General features: G+C 37.6%; 1 protein-coding gene across 5 annotated transcripts; it reads right to left on the minus strand.

Moving 5' to 3' along the window:
• Positions 1-192: 192 nt before the first annotated feature.
• SNX16 (sorting nexin 16) lies at positions 193-27,754 on the minus strand. 5 transcript variants are annotated; one of them, XM_032128369.1, is made up of 8 exons: positions 27,711-27,754; positions 22,611-23,074; positions 18,368-18,454; positions 14,843-14,991; positions 10,155-10,224; positions 5,311-5,447; positions 2,279-2,395; positions 193-2,017 (listed from the first exon to the last, which is right to left on the minus strand). In XM_032128369.1, the coding sequence occupies exons 2-8, from the start codon at positions 22,980-22,982 to the stop codon at positions 1,912-1,914; spliced, it is 1,038 nt and encodes a 345-aa protein (XP_031984260.1). In that variant the 5' UTR covers positions 22,983-23,074; positions 27,711-27,754; the 3' UTR covers positions 193-1,911. The 5 variants fall into 5 exon arrangements, with proteins under 5 accessions (XP_031984260.1, XP_031984284.1, XP_031984261.1 ...); XM_032128370.1 differs by lacking the exon at positions 27,711-27,754 and adding an exon at positions 26,190-26,587 and having other exon boundaries at positions 513-2,017; XM_032128375.1 differs by lacking the exon at positions 27,711-27,754 and adding an exon at positions 24,874-24,987 and having other exon boundaries at positions 513-2,017.

Genomic DNA, 27,754 nt, shown 5'->3' on the forward strand with positions numbered 1-27,754 from the left:
TAAACTGTAAATTATATTAATGCTTTCTGTAGTGTCTAGATTTGCAGATTTACCTGCTGTACTTTGGAAATCCCTGGCATGTATGACCCAAGCACCTTCTCAATATTTTTAAAATGTTTATAGTTGTAAACCTAACAATATAATAGACAAAGTTTGAGCTTTTCAAATATGCAAGTGACACCTGACACAAGATTTCATGTATTTTCAATAACGTGCCAAAACTTTATTGAGTTCACCCAGCATCTATGAGGACTTACGTAGGATATTTAAAAAAAAAAAAATCAGTTCATTTTTTTACTTTCACCTTCAACAAAAGTACAATAAGGTTTCTGGTGTCATAGCATTCTCATTCATTTTCATGCAGACAATTTTTGGTACAAATAGGACTCAGACCAAAGGCTGAGTAAATCTCTGAGGTAAGAAATGGTTCATTCTAGCAGTATTTTATCCTTCTACTAGACAAGACATTAAATGTTTTTTTCTACAATGCAAAAAAGAAGACAGGTGTTTTGTCCATAGTTTTATTTCACCAGGAAGGTTTATACAGTTCTGCATAAAGGTCATTTTATGCACACCCTGAAGTACAAAGCTCCCTTTGAAAACTCCAGCACAAAGACACTGCATCTTGACAACATTAAACAACGATGTGGGTGGTATAGGGCAAAAAAAAAAAAATTAAAACAAAACAGCATTCTTCCAATTGGAAAAGCATAATAAAACAAGGCACTTTCAGTAAATAAGTGAAGAACAGAAACATGCTGTATCAAAGATTCCACAGAACTGAGCCAGAGCACTGTAACAAAATTCTGCAGTAATGAACAAGTAAAATACAAAAAGGCACTACACAATCCTCTCCCTGCAACTCCCATTTCTCAACCAATTAGCCAACTGAACTTGGCACAATGGAGTCTTAATTATAAAGTGCATCTCCTGTTTTAATACATTTTGAAAAATAGGCTATACAACATAGGTACCAACATCCCCATGTGTACAATATATTGAAACAAAAATACACTGCAACTAGATTCAATCTAGTTATGAACTGTGCAGGAAAAAATATGGCTTCTTTACAAGTCTTTCAACAGCCTCCATATAATCTGGATATTTTTAAACAAACATGAATGCATTAGCAAGGTGGTAAGAGGTAGTGTTCTGAGTAAAAGGCAAACTTACAGATTTTATTGTTACATGGGTATATAACAAAGGTATCCCAGATTTTCAAAGCAGCATTACTGAACAAAAAGTATTACAGCATGCTATCTTGGGATGAAGATACACAGTGTTTTGGGGGTCTCAGATTAGTTCTTTCAGCAAAAATGACCATTTTACAATGTCCAACTATGATCCCATTTTGTAAGTACTTTTCTCTTGGTACTGGAAGTTTTCCTATTGCATTGTGTTAAAATTTCCAGAGAAACTTTCTTCAGCTTTAGAATTTAAAACCAACACGTTCTCCATTCCTAAACACAGACGAGTCCATTTCTATTTCAGCAAGCATTATTTTATGGCTATAAGAATATGAAAACACAAATACCAAACAGATGAACACATCAACTGTGTCACAACAATGGCAATATATGACATATGAATTAGATGTGTTCCATAATTTGATGTGAAACTTTTGTCATTCTGCTAGGAAAGTCAGCCAAATTGTGTATGCACACTATCTAAACTTTAGCTGATTTTAGCCCTTATTAGACTTCAATATATTAAATATATAAAGGCTAGATAAAAATGGAAATCAAAGCAGCATTGGGTATATTTCTTACATTAATAATTTGTAAGGATTTATGTAAACATTCAATATGTGCATTCTTGCTCTTTGCTGTAAATTCTTCACAGCTACTCTATGCTCTTACCCACGGATACATCCCAAACATGAACCTTTCCCAGGTAACAGCTGCTGCTCAGCTATTCCTCATCTGCGGTATAGGCTACTTCAGCAACTTCAATTTCTGGGACAGAATTTTCAGCCAAAGAGCCACTCCAGCATGGCTCATGGTTCTCTTTGTCTGAGCTGCAACGACAAGATCAGTAAGTGGAAACTGGTATGATTTTCTATAGCTATTTTATGCAAACAATCCACAAAACATTTACAAAGCTTTTTAAACTTATTGCTTATTCCAGATCTAAAATTATCTATCCTGAGGGCCTTTATGCAGCAGAGAGGTGCAGTACACAATGCTGAATTTCTCAGCTGTGCAGAATTAATGCAAGACCAAACATTTCAAAAAACATACTTTAAGAACTAAAATACAAGTAGAATAATAGTATTTACCAGCTGTCCTCACCCAGGGTACCCTGGTCTGCTTCTACTGCAGAAGACTCCACCTCACCACTGCACTCACTTTCTTCTCCTGACATTTGACGAGTCATTTTTCCTAAAGATAAATCCCTACAACAGATAAGAACAGAGTACCACCAATCCATACAGCAAACATTTGTCACTGAAGAACTGTTTATTTCATTTTAACCTTGGCAATTTCTGCAAAAGGACTGAAAGTAACCTTTCAGTCTCACTCCTGCATGCCCCATTTCTTTTATTAGTACAGAGATGGCAGGGCTTGTACTGGGCAGCTATTTAAACAGTTTATTTGCTCCAGCTGCTTATTCCTCAACTAAATTCAGTCCTCTCAATCTCTGGGCCACCAAGATGATCGTAGGGATGGAGCACCTCTCCTATGAGGAAAGGCTTGGAGAATTGGGATTGTTCAGCCTGGAAAACAGAAGGCTTTGGGGTGACCTTATTGCGGCCTTCCAGTACACCTGAAGGGAACCTAAAAGAAAGATGCAGAGAGATTTTTTACAAGAGCCTGTACAGGACTGTTCCCCCAACCAGGAATGGCTTCAGACTGAAAGAGGGTAAGTTTAGATAGAATATTAGGGAAAAAAAAAAATCTTTATTGTGACAGTGTTGAGGCACTAGAACAGGTTGCCCAGAGAAGTTGTGGATGCCCCATCCCTCGAAGTGCTCAAGGCCAGCAGGTTGGATGGAGCTCTGAGCAACCTGGTCTAGTGGAAGGTGTCCTTGTTCATGGCAAGAGGTTTGGAATTAGATCATCTTTCAGGTCCCTTCCAACCCAGGCCATTTTATCATTCTCTGGTTGCATGACAATTTAGTACCTTTACAAAATTCAAGTCTCAGAGGAGTGTGTATGACTTCAGGCAAAAAATTACAATCAGACTAAGCCACACATTTCTTGCCTAAATGGCAGAAGGATTATAACCAAAACACAGTCAGAAGGAAGACAGACAGGATGATAAAAAGATTTCTCCAATAGTTTCTCAAGTTTCTCTGTAACTTTACAAAACCACAAACTAAGTTTCAGCGCATTGCATTTTCTCATTAGTGATAAAGATAGTTTTTTTCTTAATGGCAACACAAGATAATGGTCCAGCTAGCTTGGCTACAAATGGGAATATGGTCATGAAGAAAGAGCAAAGAAATCCTTTTTTCCAAACCATTTCTCTATGTGGAAAACATACATCAATTTAGCACTGAAAGCTGGGACTTGAACTGGAAACAAGAGCTTGTGATCCATTTTGTGTTTGAAGTGATACTACTGTATTTCTTCCCCTTTTAAAATTGCTCTAACTACTGTTTTTATTATTTTAATGCCTGCATTTTAGGTAAAGCCTTAGCAGTATTCTGTAATGTGACTACCGGCCTATGTTTGAGCCAAATCCAGCAATACGTAAAGGCCTACAAGTCTCAGGACTCGTCCAACCGTCCCCTCCTACCTCACATCCACTGCAGGTACCTGGCCTTTGGAGTGTGTGGGTATAAGATGCTTAATTCTTGTTGGGCCATCAAATAAAAATTCTACTTCAACAAGGCCAAAGACAGACACATTTCTTTTGGGTTAATTTCCTATCAGACAAGCTGAAGTTCTCAAACAAGATCATAAGTTTACTTGGTAATTTTTACAGCTAGAAGTCACAGAAGTTATTTTCCATCAAAACTACTTGGCTGACTTTTAATAATTTTATATGTCTGGGAACCTAGCAGTGTGTTTGTGTATTTAAAAAACATCACCTATCCTTAGGGAACACACTAAAAAAAAAAATCACTTTTTGCTATTCCTGCCTTTTTATTTTCAGTCACACAGAATTTCCTATCATGATGTTTTAGCCAAATTCAAGTTATTTAACTTTTCCCAACTATTGCACTGTTTAAACCAGCAGCATGTAATAACTTTCTCATCAAACAGGGCAAGCATCTTCCAAATGTAATTATTTGCCTTCAGGAGTAAGCAACAAACTGAATATGGTATTCTGATAAGAATTTTCAGACAGCCACAATAATTCCATTTAAATCCTTTTCCAAAGGTAGCTCACTAGAACATTGTAAGGTGTGATTTGTTAGTCAACCTGGATATGCTGGACTCAGCAACCCTATGCGGTATTAAAATAGAATTTATTTTAGTTTTTTTTTTTTAATTTCTTCACTGCCCCTGGTCCGACACACACAGAGGGGATGTTTTTTCAGCTGATCTCCTATTAGGAAGAAATTCTTTACTGTGAGGGTGGGAGACACTGGAACAGGTTGCCTGGAGAAGTTGTGGATGCCCCATCCCTGGAAGTGTTCAAGACCAGGTTGGATGGGGCCTTGAGCTACCTGGTCTAGCAGAAAGTGTATGATCTTCAAGGTTCCTAAATAATTCTGTAATTCTGCGAAGTTCTAATGGGACCATAGGAATTTACTCTTTTGCTAAGGAAATGCTGCAATACTGACTCAGCAGCTCTAATGAGACACTGGATAGCACAACATCAATTCCTCAGCTTCTGCTACAAAATCTAGCAGACAGGCACCATTTTTCCCTTGGGTTTAAGTGGACAGTCTCTCATGCTATTTAAATTGTACCTGCAGCATCTCATTCCAAGCAATTCAGAATAAAGGTAAAGACATTATTACAGACACATACCTGCTTGATCCCTATGCTCTGTCAAAGCTTTGAGTACAGACAGAATTTTATAACTAAAAGCAATTTTTCCACTCATCTCTAGCAGCGCATTTCACATTTTCAATATTTCAAAAGCAGAACAGAATCTTGCTCTATCTTTACAGGACTTAACGGATTAGGAAACAATCACAGTTACTTTAGAGGGAAAAGTTAGGACAAGTTTCTCAGCCATTTTTACTGAATAGCTTTTAGCCAGCATATGAGATAGAGCTTACTGAAAATATTGCTTTGTATGTGGTTATGTAGGGAAAATGGTTTCCAAGATACAGCTAAAGCTGGTGCTTGTGACTAGACAGAGAAAATGCTTTAATGGAGATAAACTGAAACCCTTAAAATTTCTACATACCTAATTCTTCTTTCAACAGCATCAATATGAAGTTGCTTTTCAGTTAATAATTTCTTCAGTGATTCAACCTCCCTTTGTTTTTCAAGCAGTTCTTTCTGTAAGCGATAATTTGTTTCCTCCAGAGTTTCACAGAAAGCCTGAAAGACAAATTTAAGAGCATCTTGAATTTAACTTCAGTGGACTACCTTTATTGACTTTTCTCTTAGAAATATCAACCTGTAACAGTGTTATAGCTGCTTTTCTTCAGATTGATTACTATAAAAAGCTATGCAAATTTTAAACTAGATTCTTATCTTAATAAAATAATGCTGCTTTGCTTTGAATGATGAATTTATGCTGAACTGCAATGCAAATACTTTAATCACATCGTTTTTGTCTCACAAGAGAGACTTTAGAAAAGTAGTCCCTGATTTTGAACCTTTTTGCCTATATCGATCATAAACTGAACTCCCTGCTCCCTTTTCTCGTCATAAAGTTTTGTTTCCACATGACTTGAAAGTCAGTTTCAAAATACCTATATATTCCCATGATGCAAGGAATATTTGGATTAAGTACATGTTCTTTCCTTACTCAGGATAAAGACAAAGCTGTACAGTTCTGTACCAAACACCTGCTATAAATATGAAATCATGACAATCAGAGGACCAGTTCAAAAGTATTTTGAAGAAGTTTAATGGGATGCTGTGAACACTAACTACTCAGCCATAACAAATATGCTGTGCTCCTCTGCTGAGCATGACATGCATGTATCACACCCCCTGATGGATCTGACAGTGAGCAATCTCAAAACCTAATGTGAAGAGCCTGTGTCTAATGCAACATCCTGCAACTGAATGCAGGAAGTGACAGAGCCATTGGCACAGAGCCTGCTCATCTATTACTGGAAAGCACAAGTCTTCCAACAGTAATGTGCAATTCTGATTTAATAATTTACATGTTCTCTATAAATAAGAGCCCCATGAGGGAGGCTTTCTTGGCTTAATATTACCTACAACTAAACACTAATTCAGAGTCTGCTGAATATAAACATTTTATACAAGCTTGGTTAAGAACAATGTTGTTAAGACACTGTTTTCCTGAAGTTTTAAAACAGGCTACGAACTTTAAGAATATCCTTTGCTTTAACTGAAGCAGATTCATGATCTTCAAAATGTTAAGTTTTCCTGTAATTATACAAAACAAACAAATGAGGAATTTTCAATTCAATAATCCTATTTTTTTCCATGGAATTTTAATTTATTTTATTGACACAGATAGCAAATTTATCTGTGTTGACAGGCACTTGAAGACCAGTCATGAGTTAAGCCATAGCTTTATTCATGTCTACTAGAGCCAAGAGCACGGGTCATGCAATTCGTTCTTCACACAGCATTTGTAGTGATTGCTTTAGCTATCACTCTGGTTAAGCAGTCATCCCATGTCAGCCAAGCCAATTAAGTAAATTTTACTGCTCTTTGTAAAAATATTTAAGGTTGCTGGTACCGTAACTGAGAATTGGACATTATTTCCTTAAGAATGTAATTAAGTTTATTATTTCAATCTGTATTAATTTTTTCTGTTCTCGTTTCTTTTCTTCTTTGCCTCTGTTTTGTGAGTTCTTTTACTCAGAGTTCGAATTAAAATGCAGGAGACAGGGAGTTTATCTTTGCACTTAGATGTTTATTATTTTCTGATCTATAACACAGCTGCACGGGATGTGCCTCTTAGTTAACAAGGTGGAAAATGGCCCCGAGTTCCAACTTCCAAGGTCTTTTAAGGTCCAAATCACCCAATTATGGAATGCCAATTAATTTGTTTTTACTTATAATCCAATAACTATTCATGATGTGCACTGCGGGTTTTTTGATGACCCAATACCAGAACACCCAGATTTGTGAAGAAGGAGAAAAGAAGAGCTAATCCACACCCAAAATCCTCCATATTGTTACACATATCCCAGAAACCTAAATTCTCTAAACCCAGGGTTCCAACTGATGCCTTTTCCTGGTCTTAAAATCAAGAGTCATACATGGTTAGAAGGGGAAAAGGGATTTTACCTTGGTATTTATTTTAAGGATCTTTAGCTGCACACGTCCAGGTCATATGCATCGAGATGCACCTTGCTGAGCCTGTATGTGTTCTGGAGAGGACCTTGGGCTCTGGGGCACACTGATCCCTAGCTACGAAGCTTCTAAAATGTTTAGTCTCTTAGCTTGACAAACAAGTCCAAGAATGTAGGCAAAAAGCACTAGGAATACAAAAGTTGTAAAAAGGTAAGGAGAAAAAAATATATTCTGAAGCAGAAAAGTGAACCAAAGGTGAGAAAGGGAACAGTGTGTAATGAGCTATCTTGCTCTTTAGACAACTGGACACCTGGAGTCTGGAACAATTTTAATACCCAGGCCGGAATAATTTTCCCTGTAATTCTGAAAGGACAGCTGGGAGACAGCTTTGCTTCCTTCTTTAGTGGATATGAAACAGAGATGGCAGGGAAAAGATCTGTGGAAACAACTACCAGTATGACCAAAAAAAAGATTTAGTGAATATTTTGCCTACTTTTCTGTGATTAGATTTCTAGGCCTAATCAGCTTCTAATGGAGCAGGTACCTGTATCCCTCCCCCAAAAAAGATAAATGTGTTTTGGCAAGTCCTTGGAATATCAGAATAGACATAAACCAAATAGAAGATATCCGTATTTTGCATTATCAGGAAAACAGAAGATTTTTTTCTGCAATGCTTTGGATGGTAATAGAAAGGCAAAACAGAATAAGTTTTCAGATAAGTTTAAAAATGAACTCCAGGAGTAAGTACATGAACCTCGGTGCTTTTCCTGTACAAGGCAGTTCAGGGAAAGAAAAAAAAAAAAGCAACAAACAGCAAGGGATGGATATGGATGCTTTTAGCATGTAGGAGTTTAGGCTCCTAACAATCAGAATCAAGACAAAAACCATGACCACAACCATAGATTTCAGGTTGAGCAGATTCAATCTCTTCTAAAACCTGCTTGGAAGAAAGAATCCATGGGAAACCACCTTGGAGGAAAGAGCCGTCTAGGAGAGCTATTCGGTATTTAAGGATCACCTGCAGGGTCAGTAAGTACAGCTCAACAAGCAGAAAGTCAAGCAAAGGTTGCAGGAGGCCTGTGTGGATGAGCGAGGATCTCCTGAGCTCAGACATAAAACACAATTCTACTAGGGGTGAAAGCATGGAGAGGTGACACAGGAGAAACATAAGGCTGCTGTCTAATCTTACAGGGACAGGATTATGGAAGTGAAGGACAACCTGGAGTTGAATCTAGCAAGGCATGTGAAAAGAAACAAGTACAGAATCAAAGAAGGAAGATGCAAAACCTTGGACTTGTTGTCTTGATTGGAAAGATCAGCCTTGAGTAATTCCTTCCCTGCATCCAGAAGGAAGGGCAAGACAAACTTACCTGCAGTAGGGGAAGACCAGGTCAGGGAACACTTGAACAAATTGGACGTACTAATGTCCCTGGGACCTGAGAGGTTGCACCTTTTCACTGTGCTGGTGGCCAGCCACTGGAGCAGGCTGGAGAGAGAGGCTGTGAAGTCTCCTCTGTAGAACATTAAAAAGCTGACTGGACATGGTCCTGAGCAACCTGCAGTAGCTGACCTCACTTGAGCCAGGAGGGTTGGAATAGATGATCTCAAGGAAGTCCTTTCCAACCTCAATCACTCTATAACAAGGTGGGGTATCTCTTGGAGAATTTTACGACAGCTGTCTCAACAACTTTACAGAAATGGGCAATAGCTAAAACCACAACAGCACAGCTATTTTAATGGTTTGATTAAATTCCAGTGGAAGAATAACACAGATTTCACCACAGTATGCATGACTGAAATTTCAATGAAGAAGGCACTTAAATTTTTTTAATTATCTGAACAAATAATTACAGTAATTTTTAAAAATTTTGATCAGCTTAAATAGCAATGATGCAAAGCAATTGTACAGAAATCAAATATGAGCTTGTGACACAAAAAACATACCAAATCTTTCACATGCACACAAGAGCCAAGGCACTCCTACATACATGCAAAATAAACTGGTAAATATAAATTTAGTTGAAGCAGCATCATTTAACATTCAGAATTTCTGCAAGCATAACAATGTATGCACAATTCTAAAACAAAGTTTTTCTATAAAGCAAGAAAACTAAGATTATCTGCTCTAGACAGCCCTGATACAGCTCTGCATGACAGTGAAACTTACTTCTAATAAAGTAGGCTGCAGCACACAGTACTATTTGTTCAGTGTACTCATATGCATGTTGAAAGGACGCTGGTTTACAACACTACTTAGTTTTCCGCAAGAACACTATTTTTGGTGGTGACAATTAATCCTTGAAGTACATTCATTACATGAGAAGGCATCCCTTCCCATGACATGGGTGTTGGAAGTAAATGACCTTTAAGGTTCCTTCCAACCCAAACCATTCTATCATCCTATGATTCTGTGATTTTATAGCAAGAAACATTTCCCTGCAAGACCGGAAGTCTAAGGTATAAGCATTGTAACAATATGCTGATTGTAAACTTATAAAATCTCTCCTTATATTAAGTAGTTGCCTTATATAAGTAGTTGCTTTAAAAAACAAACTTCATCCATGGCTCATAAAAGGCAAAAAAGAAGATACATTTTGAGACAGGGATGAAGTGCAGCAGTCAAAGATGAATCAGTGTGCACCAATTATCAGACTATGCCCATTCTAGAAACAAATCCTTTTGTGATTTTTGTGAAAGAACATAAACAGAAGTGTTTCATTCCATATCATTACACAGATCTTACAATATTCTAACAACACCTGCCTTTTGCATTCTGTTTCTATCCTACTACTTAGCACTTACCCTGCTCTCTTCTAGACTGTCAAAAGGACCCGGAGGATCATCCAGACAAAGAAATTCTCTCACTGCAAGGCTTTACCGAATAAAAGAGAGTCAATTACTTGAAGTATAAAACCAGCAACAACACTTAAAAATGATCACAAAATGGAGGTATTTCTTTAAATGACAAAAATTTACATCCTCAAATTTACTCCCAAGTATTCAAAACAATGTTAACAAACTATTAAGTCTCAGTTTCATGTGTTGACCAGGGACAGTACTTAAAATGTAACTTAGGAAGATGAGTAAGAAATTTTAGAACATGATTTTTCATGATTTTAAAAATTTTCATAAAATTTGTTGCTACATGACAACTGACAAGTTTATAATTTTGGAATTGAAGAGGTCTGAAAACTTCTCCTGGAGAAAAAGAAGTATTATAGGATGGATGAAAAAGTATGCTGTTAAAATCCATATGCAGATCCCCTCAGGAGGTATCAGGGGATTTAAGCATGAGTACTGAAACATTTTCATCTGTCTCCTTTTTGCCAAGTTCATAATCCACTGACATATATACGTAATTTTTATGTATACAGTATATATTTTTAATATAAATAATAAGTTATAAAATAACAGAAGACAAAATTAATATGCCAAGGATCTACTAAATAGCCATCTCTAAACACACATTTCAAACTAATGCATTCCACTTAGAATTGTGTAACATCTCTGTGTGTTGTTTTGCAAAGGCCAGAAGAAGGAAGTAGGTGTAATCCTGTGGTTTACTACAGAATATTTCAAGCCTGTCTCATTCAACCTTCCAAATTTAGATTACTTTTCACAGAACTCCTAAACATCTCCAAACATGTCCGTTCAGTCACCTTTTTGAGACTTTCCTGCTCGGTTGTATTCATTCTTCTTCAAATAACCTCAAATCAGAACATTGTATTCACAATTAATTAGCAAGTAGTAACTTAGGAGCAAGGCTGTGCTTACACTCACTACTGTAAATCTTTAGATCATCTCCTACTGCAATGAACGCACAAAAATGAAAAATGTGAATCCAAACTTAATTGCCTGTCTCTTCCTCCCACCTGGGTCCCATGGAAAGGTGAGGGCAAAAGGCAGTAATTTTCTGCCTTCCACTCATTCTCTCACTTGAGGTATTCTCAATGTACAAACACAAGAAAGGAAACTTTCACCTAGCTACCATCGCGATCAACCAGCTTCAGGTTTGGCAAGCAAAATGAGAAGAAATTTCTTTGAACACTGATCATTCATTATACTATCACTTTTAGTTTTAAAAAGACTTTAAAGAATATTTATCTAAAATACACTGAGCATTTCCTTTGTTGTTTCTTTACCTAAAATAGGCACCTGATGGCATGAACATTTATTTGCAGCCTACCTTTGCACTGAGAGTCGGCTCTGAACCTGCTCTCCCCTCCATGTGTTACACCTCTTCCTTTCATTTAACAAATAGAAGATACTGCCTTATAAGTACCACAGGGATCTTTTCTATCCTGAGACACAGCTTGCTGTACACATGTGCTGGCTGAGATCCCTGTCCAGGAAGGAGCCGTGCCAGCATTAGGGAGGGCAGCAAAGGGCAGTGCAGCACATGGGATCCCTGACTCCAAGCTGACTGAGTTCCTCCCTTCTAAGCTTCTTATACAGGGTGGAGACAGGACAGCTCTGTCATCTATAGAAAGCTGTCATCTATATAAAAATGATGCTTCTGCTTAGCGGGTTAAACTTCTTTCTCCCACTTCATGAGTTATATGAAATTTTCTTGAACACATTTAACTTTGTGGGTGGATTTCAATTTGATCTTTCACTGAATCTTCAATACAATGCAAAACATGAGAAGAAGTCTATAAAACACCAACAAGTCTATAAAACACAAACACTAAATTTAGCATATACCTGCATATACCATCCTCCATTTTATCTTTAAAATACTTTGTGAATCTAGTTTTAATAAGAAACAGGTATACCAAATGTGGTTTCCTATCCCTGAAAGGCAAATTTCCCACTGTCAATACAGTACATAAAGCATAAAGAGAAATAAAACAGACTTCCCTACAAAGAGAAAAGGCTTTTCTGGTTTAGGTCTGACCCAAGCAGTTTGACTTATTTGCGAAACAGGAGAAGTAAATGGTGAGCTTTAAAGGAGAAAGCAGGGTCAAATGCTCACCACTACTCCTGTGTACAAGTATTAATTCCCACTAATAGTAAATTCATTCTCTGAAAAGTGGGTAAAAATATTAGATGGATCAAATCTCCCCCATTCTAATCACTTCTTGAGGACTTCAGACCTTCCATAGATCCAAACATTAGAACCGTATCAATATGTTATAAAGTTTATAAAAAAATTTTGTCTTCATGCAGAGCCCTACACGGGCAGTTCTCAAAAACACATTTCAGTTAACCATCTCTTCATTAGCCAAAATACAAACTGATTCCACAAATGTTTTATTTTAATTCCTTTTTGTATCTGACAACCATTGTAGTTCAAAAGTTACAGTTTGGAGTTCCTTGCCTTAAATTATGACAAACACTATTTTGTCCAGTATGGTCCATCACTAAGACACAAACAAGCCAGCTGAAATGATGAACTAGCTGCAACAATACGAAGCATGAAGACTTCAGATCTATTTAAGCAACTCCATTCCACTCACTAGTGTGTCTCCAGCAGCATAGCAGAAGTTACATTTATGGACTATTAGAGACTGATTCCTTTTCTTTTTGGCACACCTATTATTGTGTAATTTAATTATTAGGAAGTTTTTAAACTTCTCAGCTGCATACTTCACCCACATAATCATATTTAATAGCCACTGACACAGAAACTCACAGGTTGAGCCCCATTTCTTTTTGAAATCATTTAAGCTTTGTCTCTGACATCTCACAACAAAGCTTTGCCACTCAGCATGACAGACTCCAGCATGACTATGAATCATCAAAATATTAACATTCTTTACTCACCTTCCCTCTCTCCTTTGATGATTTCACATGCCCTGTTTAGCCAGCCCTTGCCCAAGACAACAGACTAAAGAGAACTCTTCTTGCAGGGAAGTTTTTCTGCAGCTTCACCTGTTCTTGCTTGCTTTCTCTGTACCTCTAACAGACACCTCCCTTGAAACTGAAAGCTGTGTTTTAGCACTGAACTATGTGGAAGTACAATTCAGATTCCCAGAGCAGTAACTTTTTTTTCCCCTTTTAAGTTCCTCTAATGATTTGAATGAAACTTTCTGACTATTGCTGAGTACTGAACTGATTCAGAAAACTAGTGGTATCAATATCAATAGTTATTTTCCAGGTTGCAAAAACCAGTTGAGTTTGCAAATCTGTATGGGTGTACTTACTGACATTTTGTACTTCAAGACACAAAAATAGACATTAGTCACTCAGTGCCTCAGGATCCTTTTACAATAGTTTGTGATCTCATTGTTCATTCCATTTTCCAGATAATTTCAAGATGTTCTGAACATCAGTGTCTGCAACTGTGATCTAACATTCCACAGGTACTACCCTAAATTTCCACCAATCCTTTTCCCCTTGTTTTTTAACCATTTTATACGAGCCCTGTCACAACTACTTGTTTGTTAGATTTCCCTCTACAGGAGACACTATAGCATTTTTATTTACCTGCTTACCACTTTGGGGTTTTTTTACTACAAGCAGTACCAACGTCAGACTGATGTACAAATCCCTATTTTCCAGACTCAGCAGTTGAATGCCCTATAAAAACATGTCAAATGTAGTAATAGCCCTTCTACTAAAAAGTAAAGTAGGTATGAGCATTTTATGGTCTCACACCACAGCTTGGCAATTGTACAATTTAGTTCCTTTAAAAGTCTTGAGGGAATTAGGTTTGCTTTAGAAAATTTCTTACTCTTTGTTTTGATTGAAGTTTCAGATGATGACAGGTCCTCAGACTCATTCCTCAAAGAATCTCTAGTACAGCAACCTTAACTTTTTTATTTCTGGTGCTGGAAAAGGTTTTAAAACTGCCTTGCCTCCAGCAAGTTGCCTACTTAAATTCTCTTCTGGTCTTTAATAAAATTATTTTATATTTCATTTGTCAGAATTACATTCTCTTAATTTTCCTGCTTTGGAAGAATCTCCCACTTTGTATGAAAAAAGATACTGTTGAAACAAATCTTTGCACTTTGCTACTTAAACACATAATGTTTTTTAAACTATTAAGACTTTGTTGATTTGTGGTTTACATTTACTTATGTACAGCAATCTATAAAGGTACTCCTATTACTATCATGTCATATCAATTAGAAACCTGCAATTTAATAGACATTTTCAGAACTAACTGCATAATAGTATAGGTACTCTCCATTATGAAAGTCTTAACACTTAATCCTAGTATAAATTAACAATATAGCAATTCTGTATTAAACAGAGAGATGTTTTAGGAGTAAACATGGGATTATTCTAACATTTTAAATACTACAGCTTTTAGTTATGCCTGTACAATTCAGAATACTGCAATTCCACTTTTTTTTTAATGCTAAGATGGGACTAATTTAAAAGGACACTGAATAATTCACATAATGACCAAATGCACAACATGAATGTTACTGAGATTCCTCTCCACACTGCCCAAAGATACACTGCTGGAGTCTAGGAGTTTTGTAAGATGAGTATGGACAGGAAATAAGCCGCAAACGCACATGCAAAGTTTAATCACATACCAGTTAGCAATATCTTTGTGAGCTACTAGGTTCTGGAGGAATGCCTGCAGCCCCAGCTGTCGATCTTCCAAGAAGTCAGGATTGTAATTGTCCTTGAACCAGCGCTTTGGTGGAAGGGCCAACCGAAAGCCTGGAAACATATCTTTTAGCTGAAATTGAAATCAAAGACAAAAAAAATTTTAAAATTTGAGAAAAATACTGATTTTGTCACAGGCACTGATTTCACTCAGATTTATGAGGTATTTCTGATTTCTGCTAAGTTCAAGCACAAGGTAAGTCTCAACCATAAGTATGATCCAAACTACAACTTAAACTGTGGGCACAGTTCTGTCACTTGCTGTGCTGCCTTATGCAATACAGTGCTTTGTATTTTTCTTCAAATTTAACACATAAAAATAGGAATTGAAACCTTTGCTTTGTTATTTAATGTCTGAGCCTGCTATTTAAAGCCTTTAAGACTGTAAATGTAAGAAAACTGTAAATAAAAAGTATCAGATGAATAATAATTTCAGTGGTATTTCTTCTAAAGTACTTGGGGATAATAAGTACTATATATATGCATATATATAGAATAAAACCCCATTACAGATCTACAACTCTGCCAACTTGTCTTTCTTGGGGAGCTACAAGAATAAATTACAACACTTGCATGAGGTACTTCTTGTAAAGAGTAGTTCTTTGTACACCCAGAATAATAAAATTCCAATATGGAAATATGGCTCAAACCCTAGTGACATGCAAAATTGTATTTCTGAGTTACTTAAATAGCAATGGGGTATGGCTGACATCAGGAATACCCAGAATTTTGATTTGAATTCAGAAATAAAATGTACAGGTGAATGAAAGCATTAAATTATACAACAAGGAACCTGTCCAATGGTGCTAATTATTTTTCTAGTATGCATGATAATCAAAAATACTTTAACACTTTGATTAAAAAAAACAATTATTCAAAGTGATGCTTGACAAAGAAAAATCTGGGAGAGGATTTACAACACAAAAAAGCAAATAGGTTTTACAAAATCTGGTATCTCAGCTGCCACAAGAATTGTTTCTTCTTCTGAATACAGGATCTAGCCAACTTCTGTCAGAGATGTTCTGCATATACCTTTTATATTAATATGAATGCTGCAGTGACAGAAAATGCTAACGGGTAGCTCTTTCACCAGATTAAGTTTTGGAAAAGTTAGAAGAGATGCTGCATTTCAAACAGTCTCTCGATGCACTTTAAAGGAAGAACCACATTAATTTATCACCTTTGCTCATGTAAATATTGCTCCACAGCATGAGGTGCTTTTTAAACATCACAAGTATTGCTTATTCAAATAGCCTGTGATAACAACTAGTTCCTTATTTACAGAATGGTTTATTGTCAAAGCCTTGCTCTTTATTACTGAATTTAATTATTTAAGTATATGTTTTCCTCTTACTGAATTTCATCTTGATATTAGACTCTTCTTTATATCTTTAAGTTTATCTTTGGTCCTCCCAAGTTCCTTCACCTCTTACCAAGTTATGATCAATACCATACATATATAAGAATGTATCTGAATAGAACAGAACCCATAGAATGCAACAAAACGAGTTCCTGTCCATTGTATAGAAGACCACAGATAACCATTGCTGGGAAAGCTTTTCAACCACACAGATTTCTGCTTAATGGTACTTTTACTTCTCTGGTCACATAGATCATGCAATTTAATTCTAAGGAGAGAGCACTCCTATCCACAGGTTACTCCTTTTGTGGATGACGGGTGTAAGAGCCAGCTGCTGTCAGTGGACTAATTTTCAACAGCACAGTCCTGGAGCATTATTTCTTGAGCACTCCTTAGACACAGCAGGAAAACCCGTGGGTCAGACAACTTCTGGCCAGGGCTGCTTGCTTGGAACCAGAACCTTTCCTACATCACCATGTAATGCATTACACGTGTCATGTGAGTCACAGTCTTGGGGAGAAATGGCAAACTTCTTGGTTCTTAACACTGGCCATTTCATTACATGTTTTCAAACTATTAATACGTTACTATTTTTTAATTCTCCAGTATTTCCTGAACGGTGTTATGTTTAAGGTCCTAGAGTTCACATTTCTGTATTATTAAAAGTATAATGTCTTACAGACCAAACAGTAAATGGTTTAGATGTATACTGAAAGATGAAAAAGCTTCAGCTAGTGACACAAATTCAAAAAATAGAGAATTTTCCTTTAAACAGAAATACTAATACCTAGAAATAATGCTAGAAGCCAAATATTTTTGCCAAAGATTTGATGGCAAAGACTAAGGGTTTCACTTGTAAAATTTAAATATTTATTCTAATAGCTATTTAGGCATTTTAATTTTTCAAACCGCCGATAACCACACTAAAAGTCAATGGAGGTAAGCCAATTCTTGACCTATACCTGACACAGCTGATCAAAATGCAAACTGTTGTCTGACTTGACTTCCAAAATCTGAGGTGAAATACCAAGATCATCATCTCAAAAGAAGTCAGGCTTTTGCCAATATCAAGACATTCCTCAGTTTAAGATAGACTGTACTTAAGACAGGAATTCCTTCAGAATGAAATCTCTAAACTAATTCACATTCAGCAATTTAGTTTTAGACTCCACTGGTGTTTCAAAGGTAGTCTAGAAGATATTCAAATAGGTCAAACCAAGAACCCAGACAAATTTTTAAGTTCAAGTCCATTTTCAAAACTTCAGCCAAATTAAGTTTTTAGCTGATGAGGCACATTAATCCAAAGTTATAAGCTATTAAAAAAATCCCTTACTATGGATAAAAAAAGGGCGTGTTATAAGGTTCATGTTGAAACATGATAGAACACACTAGCAGAAAGTGTGTTGAAGTGGCAATGAAAGATTAATCTTAGGAGTGAAGAGTGGACAAAGAAAAGTGCAATTGTTTCTCTACTTTTGATAGCCAAGCACTATTTACCAATTGTAAAAACCTGTGCTTTTCAGGCAAGTATTTCTTCCTTTCAAGTATTCTAAAAATATTAAGCTGTTGACCCAGAATTCCTATTAATCTGGTGTTTCCTCCTTCATCTTTAAAGATCTGATATAGTATTAACTTTGAAGACACTGAAAACAACTGAAGACTGACCAACACACAAAGAACATATTTATGTTCATGAAACTTCAGTTTTATCATGAACAAAAGCAGAGTTTGTTACACAGAAAAGGACTAAATAATTACTGGATCATTCTCGCAAGAGAATACCAGCCCCTAGTTCTATTTCCATGAAGAGGATAAATATTCAAGAGTTAATTTCTTTTGTCATATAAACTAGGAATAAATATAAAGTTTGATGCACACAACAGCTTCAGATAAAGTTGTCACCTCTCCTTTACACCAGTGGTAGCTGTTTCATGTATCTTTGAAAAAATAAGGAATCATATTTTTCCAGTCATTAATACAGTATGTGTTTCACATGCATTAAAACCAGAAAAAATAGAAGTGACAAAAATACAATACATGAAAGAAGTGAGGTAAGGTAGCTGAGAATTTACCAGCGTATAATTCCCACCTTGTCATTAAGCCTGGAGAAATCTGTGTACCGTCTGAAAACCACCCAGCTTTCCTCTGGACTTCTCTTTACCAGTATTTTGTATACCTGTGTGGAAAGACAGGAGTATCAGAAAAATGTGCAGAACTTCACACTGCATTGTCTGGAAGGATGAAATGATCCTTGGTTTCTTAATGAAACAAAACTCATGGATAAAAAAAATCTTAATTAGAGTAAAAGAAAACCAAATAACGATTACCAGTACAAAGAGTTTATATTAATTTCAGAATTTAAGAAAGAAGCTTCTGTAATTCCTAAATAGATATAACTATCTCTGTCTGTAAGAAAGAATTTATTGCCCTGCAGAACAAAAGTCTTGGCTATCGAAAAAGTAAGGGAACTGTGTTTTAGTGATCTACTTTAACCTTTGCAAAATTATAGTTTTACTCATTGATCCTTCAGGCCACTGCGTTTTTAAGATGACTGTTAATAATTAAGTACTGAGTGTGATATTGCTTCAAAATGTCTCATCTGACTTGCTTCACAAAGAAAAATGATGGGAGAATAAAATGACATCCTCTTCTGTATTTGTCTTGAACATTAGGTTTTGTCTTTCCAGGCAAAATATGACTTCACTGGAAAACTGCATCAGAATGATTATACCAGCACTGTATAACTGAAGTAATGGATTCTTTGAATCAGATTTTGCAAAACAACAGCACAGCAGTACCATACTCCTACTTAAAAGCAAATGGATAAAGAAAAAAACAACAACAACAATAATAATAATTTTCTAAAAATTACTTTTTAGGAGGCCTGATATTCCAATGCCTAAGCACAATGAATCTAACAACAAACAACTTCAACTGAAAAACATTAAACAAGTATTACTTTCTCCAATGTAAGGAAAGAGAGGTTCTGCAATTGCGCTAGGTTAATCCTCCCAGTCTGTATGTAAAAAATGTAATACAAGAAAGAAAAAGATATTTTTAGAATCATGATAAACAATCCCTCATGTAACCAAATTCTATTTAAAACCTTTTCTAATCCGTTACATAGTAAAATCTTTTCCAGTATTTCATGCTGTCATAACAGGTTGTCTTAGCTGATAAGAGTATTTTTCTTTTTGCAGTCCCAACATGTGATAACCCCAGTGTGTACTTCTGTACAGGTCTGAGACTATTTCTAGCAATTTTGTATTCCATAACATATTAAGTTGCAGATAGTTACAGAAACTGCAGATAACTATGGTGCAAATCAAAAGCAATTTTTCAGCAAGTACTTCTCTTATCTTTGTTTTAAACACAATTTCACTTTCAAGAAGAATCATCTGTGGAAGTCATGGATTGTGTCAGAGGAAAAAGTTATTAATTTTTAGAATTCAAGCTGTAGGACATGCTTGCAAAACTATGATTAACATATAATTTTTCTGCCTTGCATTTTATGTATAAATGCTTATCCAAATATTTTATTACTCCGCTGTCATACTAGAAGTATAAACAGTTTTATTTTCATAAATAAAATAAAGGATTAAATGTAAAATTGTGAAGAATCTTTGCTAGTACACAGTAAAACACAGAACAAGAAACTTTGGAATATGTGTGCAAATTGACTAGCTAATCAGTATTCTACTCTTGTATTCTACTGAAAATTCTGCAAAAGCATTGTTTAAAAATATATATGAGAAAAAATGGAATAATTTCCAAGTAAACATTAGATAACTTAAAAACAAATATTCACCAATTACAGTGAACTTAACTGTAACAAGGGTGCAATCAACTTGTGCTTAGTGGCCTCAAAATTACGGTCAACCCAAAACAAACATGTTTGGTTTTCCTGCCAAAGTTAGAAAGGTGGTTGGGTGTTTTTTGGCTTCTCTTTAAGGTTTGCAATTAATGAATAAGAACTAGAATATTACAAAACCACCTCTCAGTTCCTTCATACATGATCTGGGGTAAAAATCACAAATTAAGTCAACAAATTCACTTAAGTCCACTCAATCATGAATGGCTTTATTCTATAAATTAAAAAATCAATGAAAATACACCCATATGTGGTAACATTCTGTGGCTGATTCAGCATCTCATTATAATTTCTATTTGGCTTAAAAAAAAAAAAAACCAAACAAACAGAAAAAAGGAAAAAGATAAAAGTGCTAATTGAACATTCCAGGATTGTGAATTCACTTAAGACCAAATGTTTACAAAGAGATGTTTTTCAGCCTAGGTTTTCTCTCCCATAAGCTTCAGCAACCACATACTCTAACATGCACCAACATCTAATTCCTGAAGTTTGGACATCATTCAGCCTAATCAGATTCTTATTTTTGGGAATTATGAGATGCTACCAACACTAAAAAAAGAATTCAGCAATTGAGTTTCCTCTCTTTTACAAGTGATTTTAATTCAATTTCCAGTCTTCCATCTCATTGTTTTAGCACTCCAAAAGCAACCCAAATTTCTAGGACTAATTACTTGCTGGCTTTAATGCACAGCAGCAAACTGTACAACATGCAACTGAAAACAAACAGTTAATTGTGTGCTTTCAGAAAATAACACAGCAATAGAAGTGAAATAGGGAAGAGCAAAATGCACTCAAGCATTTTACAATGGAGGAATGTTTCACTTGTTCTGTGACCTGGCCTTCCATATACAATAAGGAGACAAAGCTGTCATTGTTAATACAGAACACCTTACAGGCATACTGGAGTTTCTTGGCAATGTCTTCAAGAAAGACACAGAGGAGCTGGAACAAGCCCATGGAAAGGCAACAAGCTTGTGAAAGGTTTAGAGGGTAAGTCATGTGAGGCTGAGGGAGCTGGGGATATTTATCCTGGAGAAGAGGAGGCTCAGGAGACACCTTATTGCTCCCTACAACCACCTGAAAGGAGGCAGTAGCCAGGTGGGGGTCAGCCTCTTCTCCCAGGCAGCCAGCGACAGGACAAGAGGAAATGGCCTCAAGCTGCACCCAGGGGAGGTTCAGGTTGGACATCAGGAAAAATTTCTTCATGGAAAGGGTTGTTAAACATTGCAATGAGCTACCCAGGAAGGTGGTGGAGTCACCATCCCTGGAGGTGTTCAAGAAATGACTGGATGTGGCACTTTTTGCCATGGTCTGGCTGTCAAGGTGGTGATCAAAGGCTGGACTCTATCTTAGAGATCTTTTCCAATCTAAATGATTCTGCGGTATTTTCAGACTAATCCTTGTCCATATAACTATATTGATTGTAGTTTTAGTTTTGAAGGTTAATATTTAAAACAATTTTTTTAATCTATGTGTTAAAAAAAATTCTGCTCTTCTCTTATGCTATCATGCACAAAGATGTTAGAAACTGAAAATCTCAGGAAAAGACAGGGTATCATTCTCAAGTAACTAAAAAGCAGCATTATTTAACTTTTTGCAAAAAGAACTTGATTTCCTTAGTATTTTAACTGTCATAAAGATTCTGCACTTCTCTAATCTAAAAGAAAACAGGAGGGAAAAAAGTTTGTAATTTCCTTCTCCTTACCCATTTCTGATTGATGTTGCTCATCTTAAGTAATATAATTAATAATCAGTAATGAACAGCTTCCATCAGTCCCACAAGCACTACAGTATTATCTCAAAGAAATATTTCAACCACACCCACAAAAACAAATGTAAAAGTGCATTGATACATTTATGGCATGGAAAAAAAATAAACTGCCAGCTACGGTGCACTTTGAGAAAAATCAATACAAACCAGTTAGGCTGCTGTTCTGGCACAAGAGATGGCATAAGTGACTTCTCAGTCTCTCTGCAGAACAGGTTTCCCCTTACTGGAAACTAAGCTGGGCAAGAAGTTGAAACCCACAGGTGTGCACTTTCACAGAAATGTTTTAAGTTACTAATAACTGCCAAGGGCAAACATCAAGGTTTCTTATCATGCATTTCAAATAAAGGACTAGATTTCATTTAAGAAGTTTAACTACACAGAACTTATACAGGTTCAATTTCACAAGGAATTGTAACTGTGCAAGGAATTCCTGACTTTTGCAGCAGAAGTTGATAAATGAAGCAGAACCAATTCCTTCTATTCCACATACACAATTGCAGGAAAGACTGCTTTCTAGTCCCAGTCTTCCCACCTGTATAACAGGAATGACACTCTCCTGTCAGGAAGTACTTTGAAGTTAAACCGGTAAACATCCCCGAACTGCAGGATTATTTGCCGAAAGACAATGCAAAGCACATTCAATTGTTATCTTGTCATTCCAGGATCAACTATACTATGCCCAAAACTTACAGTGAATTTTGCCCTTTCCTCCATCACCTCATAGCCCAGAATAGTAGGTGTGGATGGTCGATCTTCCCAGCTCCTGGAATCTGCATTCTGCTCTATTTCTTCTACAGGCTGAGTACAGTACTCTATGGATGTATCCAGACCTGTAAACTTAGTCCTAACAAGTGGACTGCTACATGCAGATGATGTGGAACCAATCTGGTCAGGCATGCTCATCTTTTTAAAACTATCAACTGTAGAGTCCTCCAGCTGTCCTTTTGAGGAGCTTGAACTCGTTGAGATGCTCCCAAAGGAAGAACTTCTTTGGTTTCTGTTTGTAAAGCTGGATGATGAACTTCCAATAGGAATAGGAACAGGAACATATGGTGTTGCCATCCTTCATATAAAAACCCCTCAGTTTTTGGTCCAGGAATTTAAGCTTCATTCACTGTATAAACCATTTTTTGTCTTGTTTTCAGGAACAGTACCTGCAATTAAGGACAGAAAATATTGCTGTCATTTTTAAGTCAAAGCAACACTAAGAGCTTTGGAAAAAAAATCTGTATTAGCTCTGAGATGGTACACAGCAGTATTGACGGTAAAACATTTCCACAAAAAATCTGGCTTTATATAAAATGGTGCTTTTCAGTTGTATCTCAACCATTTGACAGCTTCACAAGAGTTCTGTCTTCCACAGCTACTAAAATTAAAATGGCAAAGAAGTAAAGCAAGATTACAAAAGAGAAAAATCCTTTTGTCCTTTATGACTTAAGTGTTATTTAGTTTTATCCAAAGAATCAACAATTTTTTGCCATATAAGAAGGAGTAGTTTTAGTGACTGTTTAAACAGTACAAAAGGTTTTCTTAGAATTGATTCTGTAAGACAGCCACTGCAGACTACGTGAGCCAAACACACAGGCAACAATACACACGACATGAATCAAAAGAGATGACAGCAAACAACTTAGGTGAAAACATATTTGCATATTACACACCCACTGAAGCATAATAGGTCTGTTTTCAATGCAAAGTATTTTTTCAAAACAACTCTGTTGTATGTAATGCTGCAGACATTTGCCACAATGTTAAATGGGCACATTTTCTGGAGTCTGAATTGGAGCAGTTAAGTTTTACAACCATGCACATCAAAAGCAGGGTTGTTACAGCAGGTAGTTTTACCATTCCATAAGATTAAAATGCAAAAAAAAAAAAAAAAAAAGTGTATGGAAAAAAGATAAATAAACAATTTAGTATTTTTTCTTCAACAAAACCATTTCAAACGGGTCTGTTGTGTGCACACATGTACATTCCTGGAAAAAAGCAAAATAAAATTAAGACCGCAGTATCAAACTGCCAAAACAGCACCATCTCCTCATTTTAACAAAGCACCCAAAGAAGAGCTCTTATAAGATGCAAATTAAATACCACCTCTTTGGATTAACAGGATTTGAGCCATGATCCATTTCACCCAGAAATAAACCAATCAACCAGGAGGCTGCAGGAAGCTGTGAAATGGGAAACCGCCAACCTGATTCACATCAGACAATCAATCACCTACTGCAGCAAAACCAAATGAGATTCCTAATTGCAAGGGTGAAGTGATGCTTTCACTCTTTTGCTCTAAATTAATCCTAGAGCACATGAATAAAGAAATAAATTTTAAATGAAACAGCACCAGCAAGACTGAAAAATTCTCTTGAACAAATTCCTTGAGTGAACAAAAAAACAAACTTAGTCATCTTTTCAGCTACATCAGGAAGACTTCACACACTCTCTGTCAGAAACTTCAGGTAACTTGACCAGGAGAACAATTTCAAACTGGCAGCGGTCTCTTGGGAACATCTCTACTTCACTGTGGAATGAGGCTGGACACTGGGCAGCATCTGAGGGCCCTGAACTGTCAGTATCATAAACCCCTGCTGACTCACTTAGCTGGTCAGGGACGGGATTTGAAGTATCCAGCAGCTTCTGTTGCAGCACAGTCCTGTGCTTGGTTGTGTGAGTGAAGCCACAATTCAGACATCTGACCTGCTTCAGCCTCACTTAGTGTGAGAGAAAGCAACTCACACCTGTCTCCGTGACAAGACGTTCTCCTGGAGCTACACCAAGATTTAAACCCCTTTTTTCACCCACATCTCAGTAAGAAAATATATTTTCTGCCTCAAACAATAAACTCTGCAATAATTTTTCTTCAATGCAAGGCATGAAGCATTGTCTGATACATTTTCTCTAGCAATATTCTCTGAACAAATAAATATCTAAATGCAACACTGAAAAAGGTAACTACTTTTTTGCTTGCCACTTCAGTGATTCTTCCATGTTACCAGCATAAGGAATTGGGAGCATGCCCTTAAACAATGTCCCACCCAGCTATGTTCTTGGGAGGTGTAGGATTAAATTCCTGTAAACAGAAGAAGAACCTAAGTGAATCCACACTGCAAAAACTCAAACAGTCTATACATACAAAGTGATTATTCTCTGTTGCATGACTGGGAACCTGGAGCAGAAAATAAGCCCACATCTCAAGGGAACCTGCTGAAGTTCACTCGGTAGTTTGTGGAATTTTAAGATGCAAAAAATACTTGTGCTTTTCATCACTTTACCAAACCAAATCCAAAACCCCACAATGACACTTTCACCAGTTACAATACTTGTGAACAGTGTCTTTCGTAGAAGAACTTCTTCCTTTAAAGTCAAACACCAGTCAAGAACTTACTATCTTGAGCTGGTTTACTTACTACATATTACTCTTTAATGCACATCAATCTCTGAGCAGCTGTACCAATTTGGCAAGCAAGAGAGCTCAACACAGACGATCCTGAGGATAAAGCCCTTGGTGTTGAGAGGCCAACACCTACACCGTATGTGCTTCAGCAGCTTTCATTTCAGACCAGCTCTAATCTGGTACCACTGCCTGGATGCTTATTAGCAGCTGGACTGCACTAAACCTGCTCCGAGGGTACATTTTCTGGTTTAGTTACTTTTGTACTCTGCAAGGCCACCCCAAATTGTGAGTCAATGCATATTAAAGATGATGATGACACTATTTTCATCTGAAGGACGTTCTTGACTCAATTTGACACAGGAAACACACCCACAGACAAAAAAAAAAAGGGCTGATACTACCAGTGTCACATGCAGATTCCTGTAACTTTAAAGAGTAACAGAAAAGTATTCTTTGAGTAACAGAAACACCTGGTCAAGTGAGCAAATGGCACACTGCATCACTTAACTTGAGTAATTTTTTTGTAAAAAAAATTTGAAAGAAATATACAAAAATATTACTATACCAGACTCACAAATACATCTATATTCATAATACAGATGTAATTCCATCTTCAACTGTAAAAGTATCACAATTTCCCAGTATGTAAAATATTTACATGCTCTGAGTTACAACAGAGTTCAAAACCACATCAATCTGCACTTTATGAAGGCTACTAAATATTAGAAAAAAATACAATGCTCAAACAAGGGTCAAAACCCTAGAATCAAGCCTTATCTACAAATATAGTTTACTGCCAGTACATGCAATAAAAGGAACTGAGAACAATTTCGTTTAAAAAAAATCCTTTCAGACAAACCACGTCACTCCCTACTTACCTCGGCACAGGGAGGACGGTTTATGTGCTCAGTTTGCTCCTACCCCAGCTGCACAGAACCAGCAGAATCATTGCAGCACACCAACTTTCAGAGCAAACCGCTCATGATACCTAGGAGATAACCCAGAGACTGCACTTTCTCGTCTAGCTATTTACTTGACTTTTTGCAAGAAATTTGCTTCCTGTTCGGAACCTGTATTTTGTTTAGTTTGATTCCCAGCTGTGAGTCAAGAACGAAAAGAAATGGAAGAGAACATTAGCTGGAAGCGCTGAACTGCGAGATCAGAAACAGGATAGGACAGTCCCGGGAGCCCAGCCGTCACATGCTACAGAGCAGCATGACACCAACTTATCCTGGTGTTTACAGCAGGCACCTCCCTTTCTGCGGGTGAAGCAAATAAGCTGCAATAAAACCACTTAATAAGGGTTTGCGTGCAGCTTGCGGCCACCGCAGTTCCAAACCTTTTTAAACTAATGGCTTGTATATTCAGTGAGAAACTGAATAAGCCACATGATTCAAGGATAAAAGATCAGAAACGAAGCATTCCTTGCTTAACAGTTGTAATTGGATTTAGAAGACTTTTAGCTATGCAATACTATTCGTGATCTCGTTACACATATTGTGCCTCTGGACAACGCAGACAAGCTGACTTCTGATGTTTATGGTTTAAGTGCAACTGAGGAATGTCAGCTGAAAAACAAGTACAATATATAAAGAAAGAACTTGCTGACTTAGGTTTCATGATTTCTTTGAATAATAATTTTGTGCCGACTTCAGCCAAGTTACCTAACAACATTTTTTTACTTGCTTATGAACTCAAAATGAGGGGGGGACTATTTCTCACACCTCACACACACAGGAGTAACTCCTGCCCCAAAGAGTCTATTACGGAATCAGAAACAACTGCAGGTACCTTGCTCCCAAAACCTGCACATCAGGGAGCGCTACTTCTGACGGTAACCTGACGGTTCTGAAACAGAGGAGAACCAAACCAGCCTGGTCGGCACCGCTGGGCAGCGCCCGGCCCGGCCCCGCCGCCGAGGGGCCGCGGGCGGGGAGCGCCGCCGCCGCTTTACGTAACTCCAGGGGCGGCCCCGAGCCCGCGGCACCGGAGAGGCCCGGGAAACCCTCCCGGTCCCTCCGCACGGCTGCGGGAACCGGGCAAGAAACAAACACCTGGAGGCGCGGCGAGACGCCGCCCCTCACCCCCCGCCCGGGGAACGGGGCGTTCCGCCTCCGCCGTCCCGTCCCGTCCGAGCGGGACCGGACCCCGCGATGCCACCGCCCGCGGCCGCCTCCGCACAGGTGCGCGGGAGCTGCGACAGCTGCGCGGAGGCGGCGGGGGCCGTTCTCGGCCGGCGCGGGACGGGCAGCGGAGAGATACCACTCCCCCGGCCTTCTCGGGGCGGGCTCTCCACTGCCTAACTCTTTCCCTGCCTGCCTCCCTGGTTCCCGGTGCTGGCGCTGCCGGTGCCCTGCCCGTGCCCTGCCGCTGCCGGCCCACGCAACCGCCCCGCTCACCTGCTCCCGCCGCGCGCGCCCCGCTCCGCCGCGCCACCGCCGGC

This window comes from Corvus moneduloides, chromosome 1 (assembly GCF_009650955.1).
Source record: "Corvus moneduloides isolate bCorMon1 chromosome 1, bCorMon1.pri, whole genome shotgun sequence".
In the NCBI taxonomy this organism is placed as follows: domain Eukaryota; kingdom Metazoa; phylum Chordata; class Aves; order Passeriformes; family Corvidae; genus Corvus; species Corvus moneduloides.

Bases quoted from the DNA above. Each gene is read 5' to 3' on its own strand.
- SNX16 (XM_032128369.1), bottom strand. From the start codon at position 22,982: ATGGCAACACCATATGTTCCTGTTCCTATTCCTATTGGAAGTTCATCA. The intron at 18,455-22,610 runs GTAAGTTTTGGG...CTTTCCACACAG, and splicing joins AGGAAAGGGCAAAATTCACT to GTATACAAAATACTGGTAAA. The intron at 2,018-2,278 runs GTAAATACTATT...TTGTCGTTGCAG, and splicing joins ACCCTGGGTGAGGACAGCTG to CTCAGACAAAGAGAACCATG.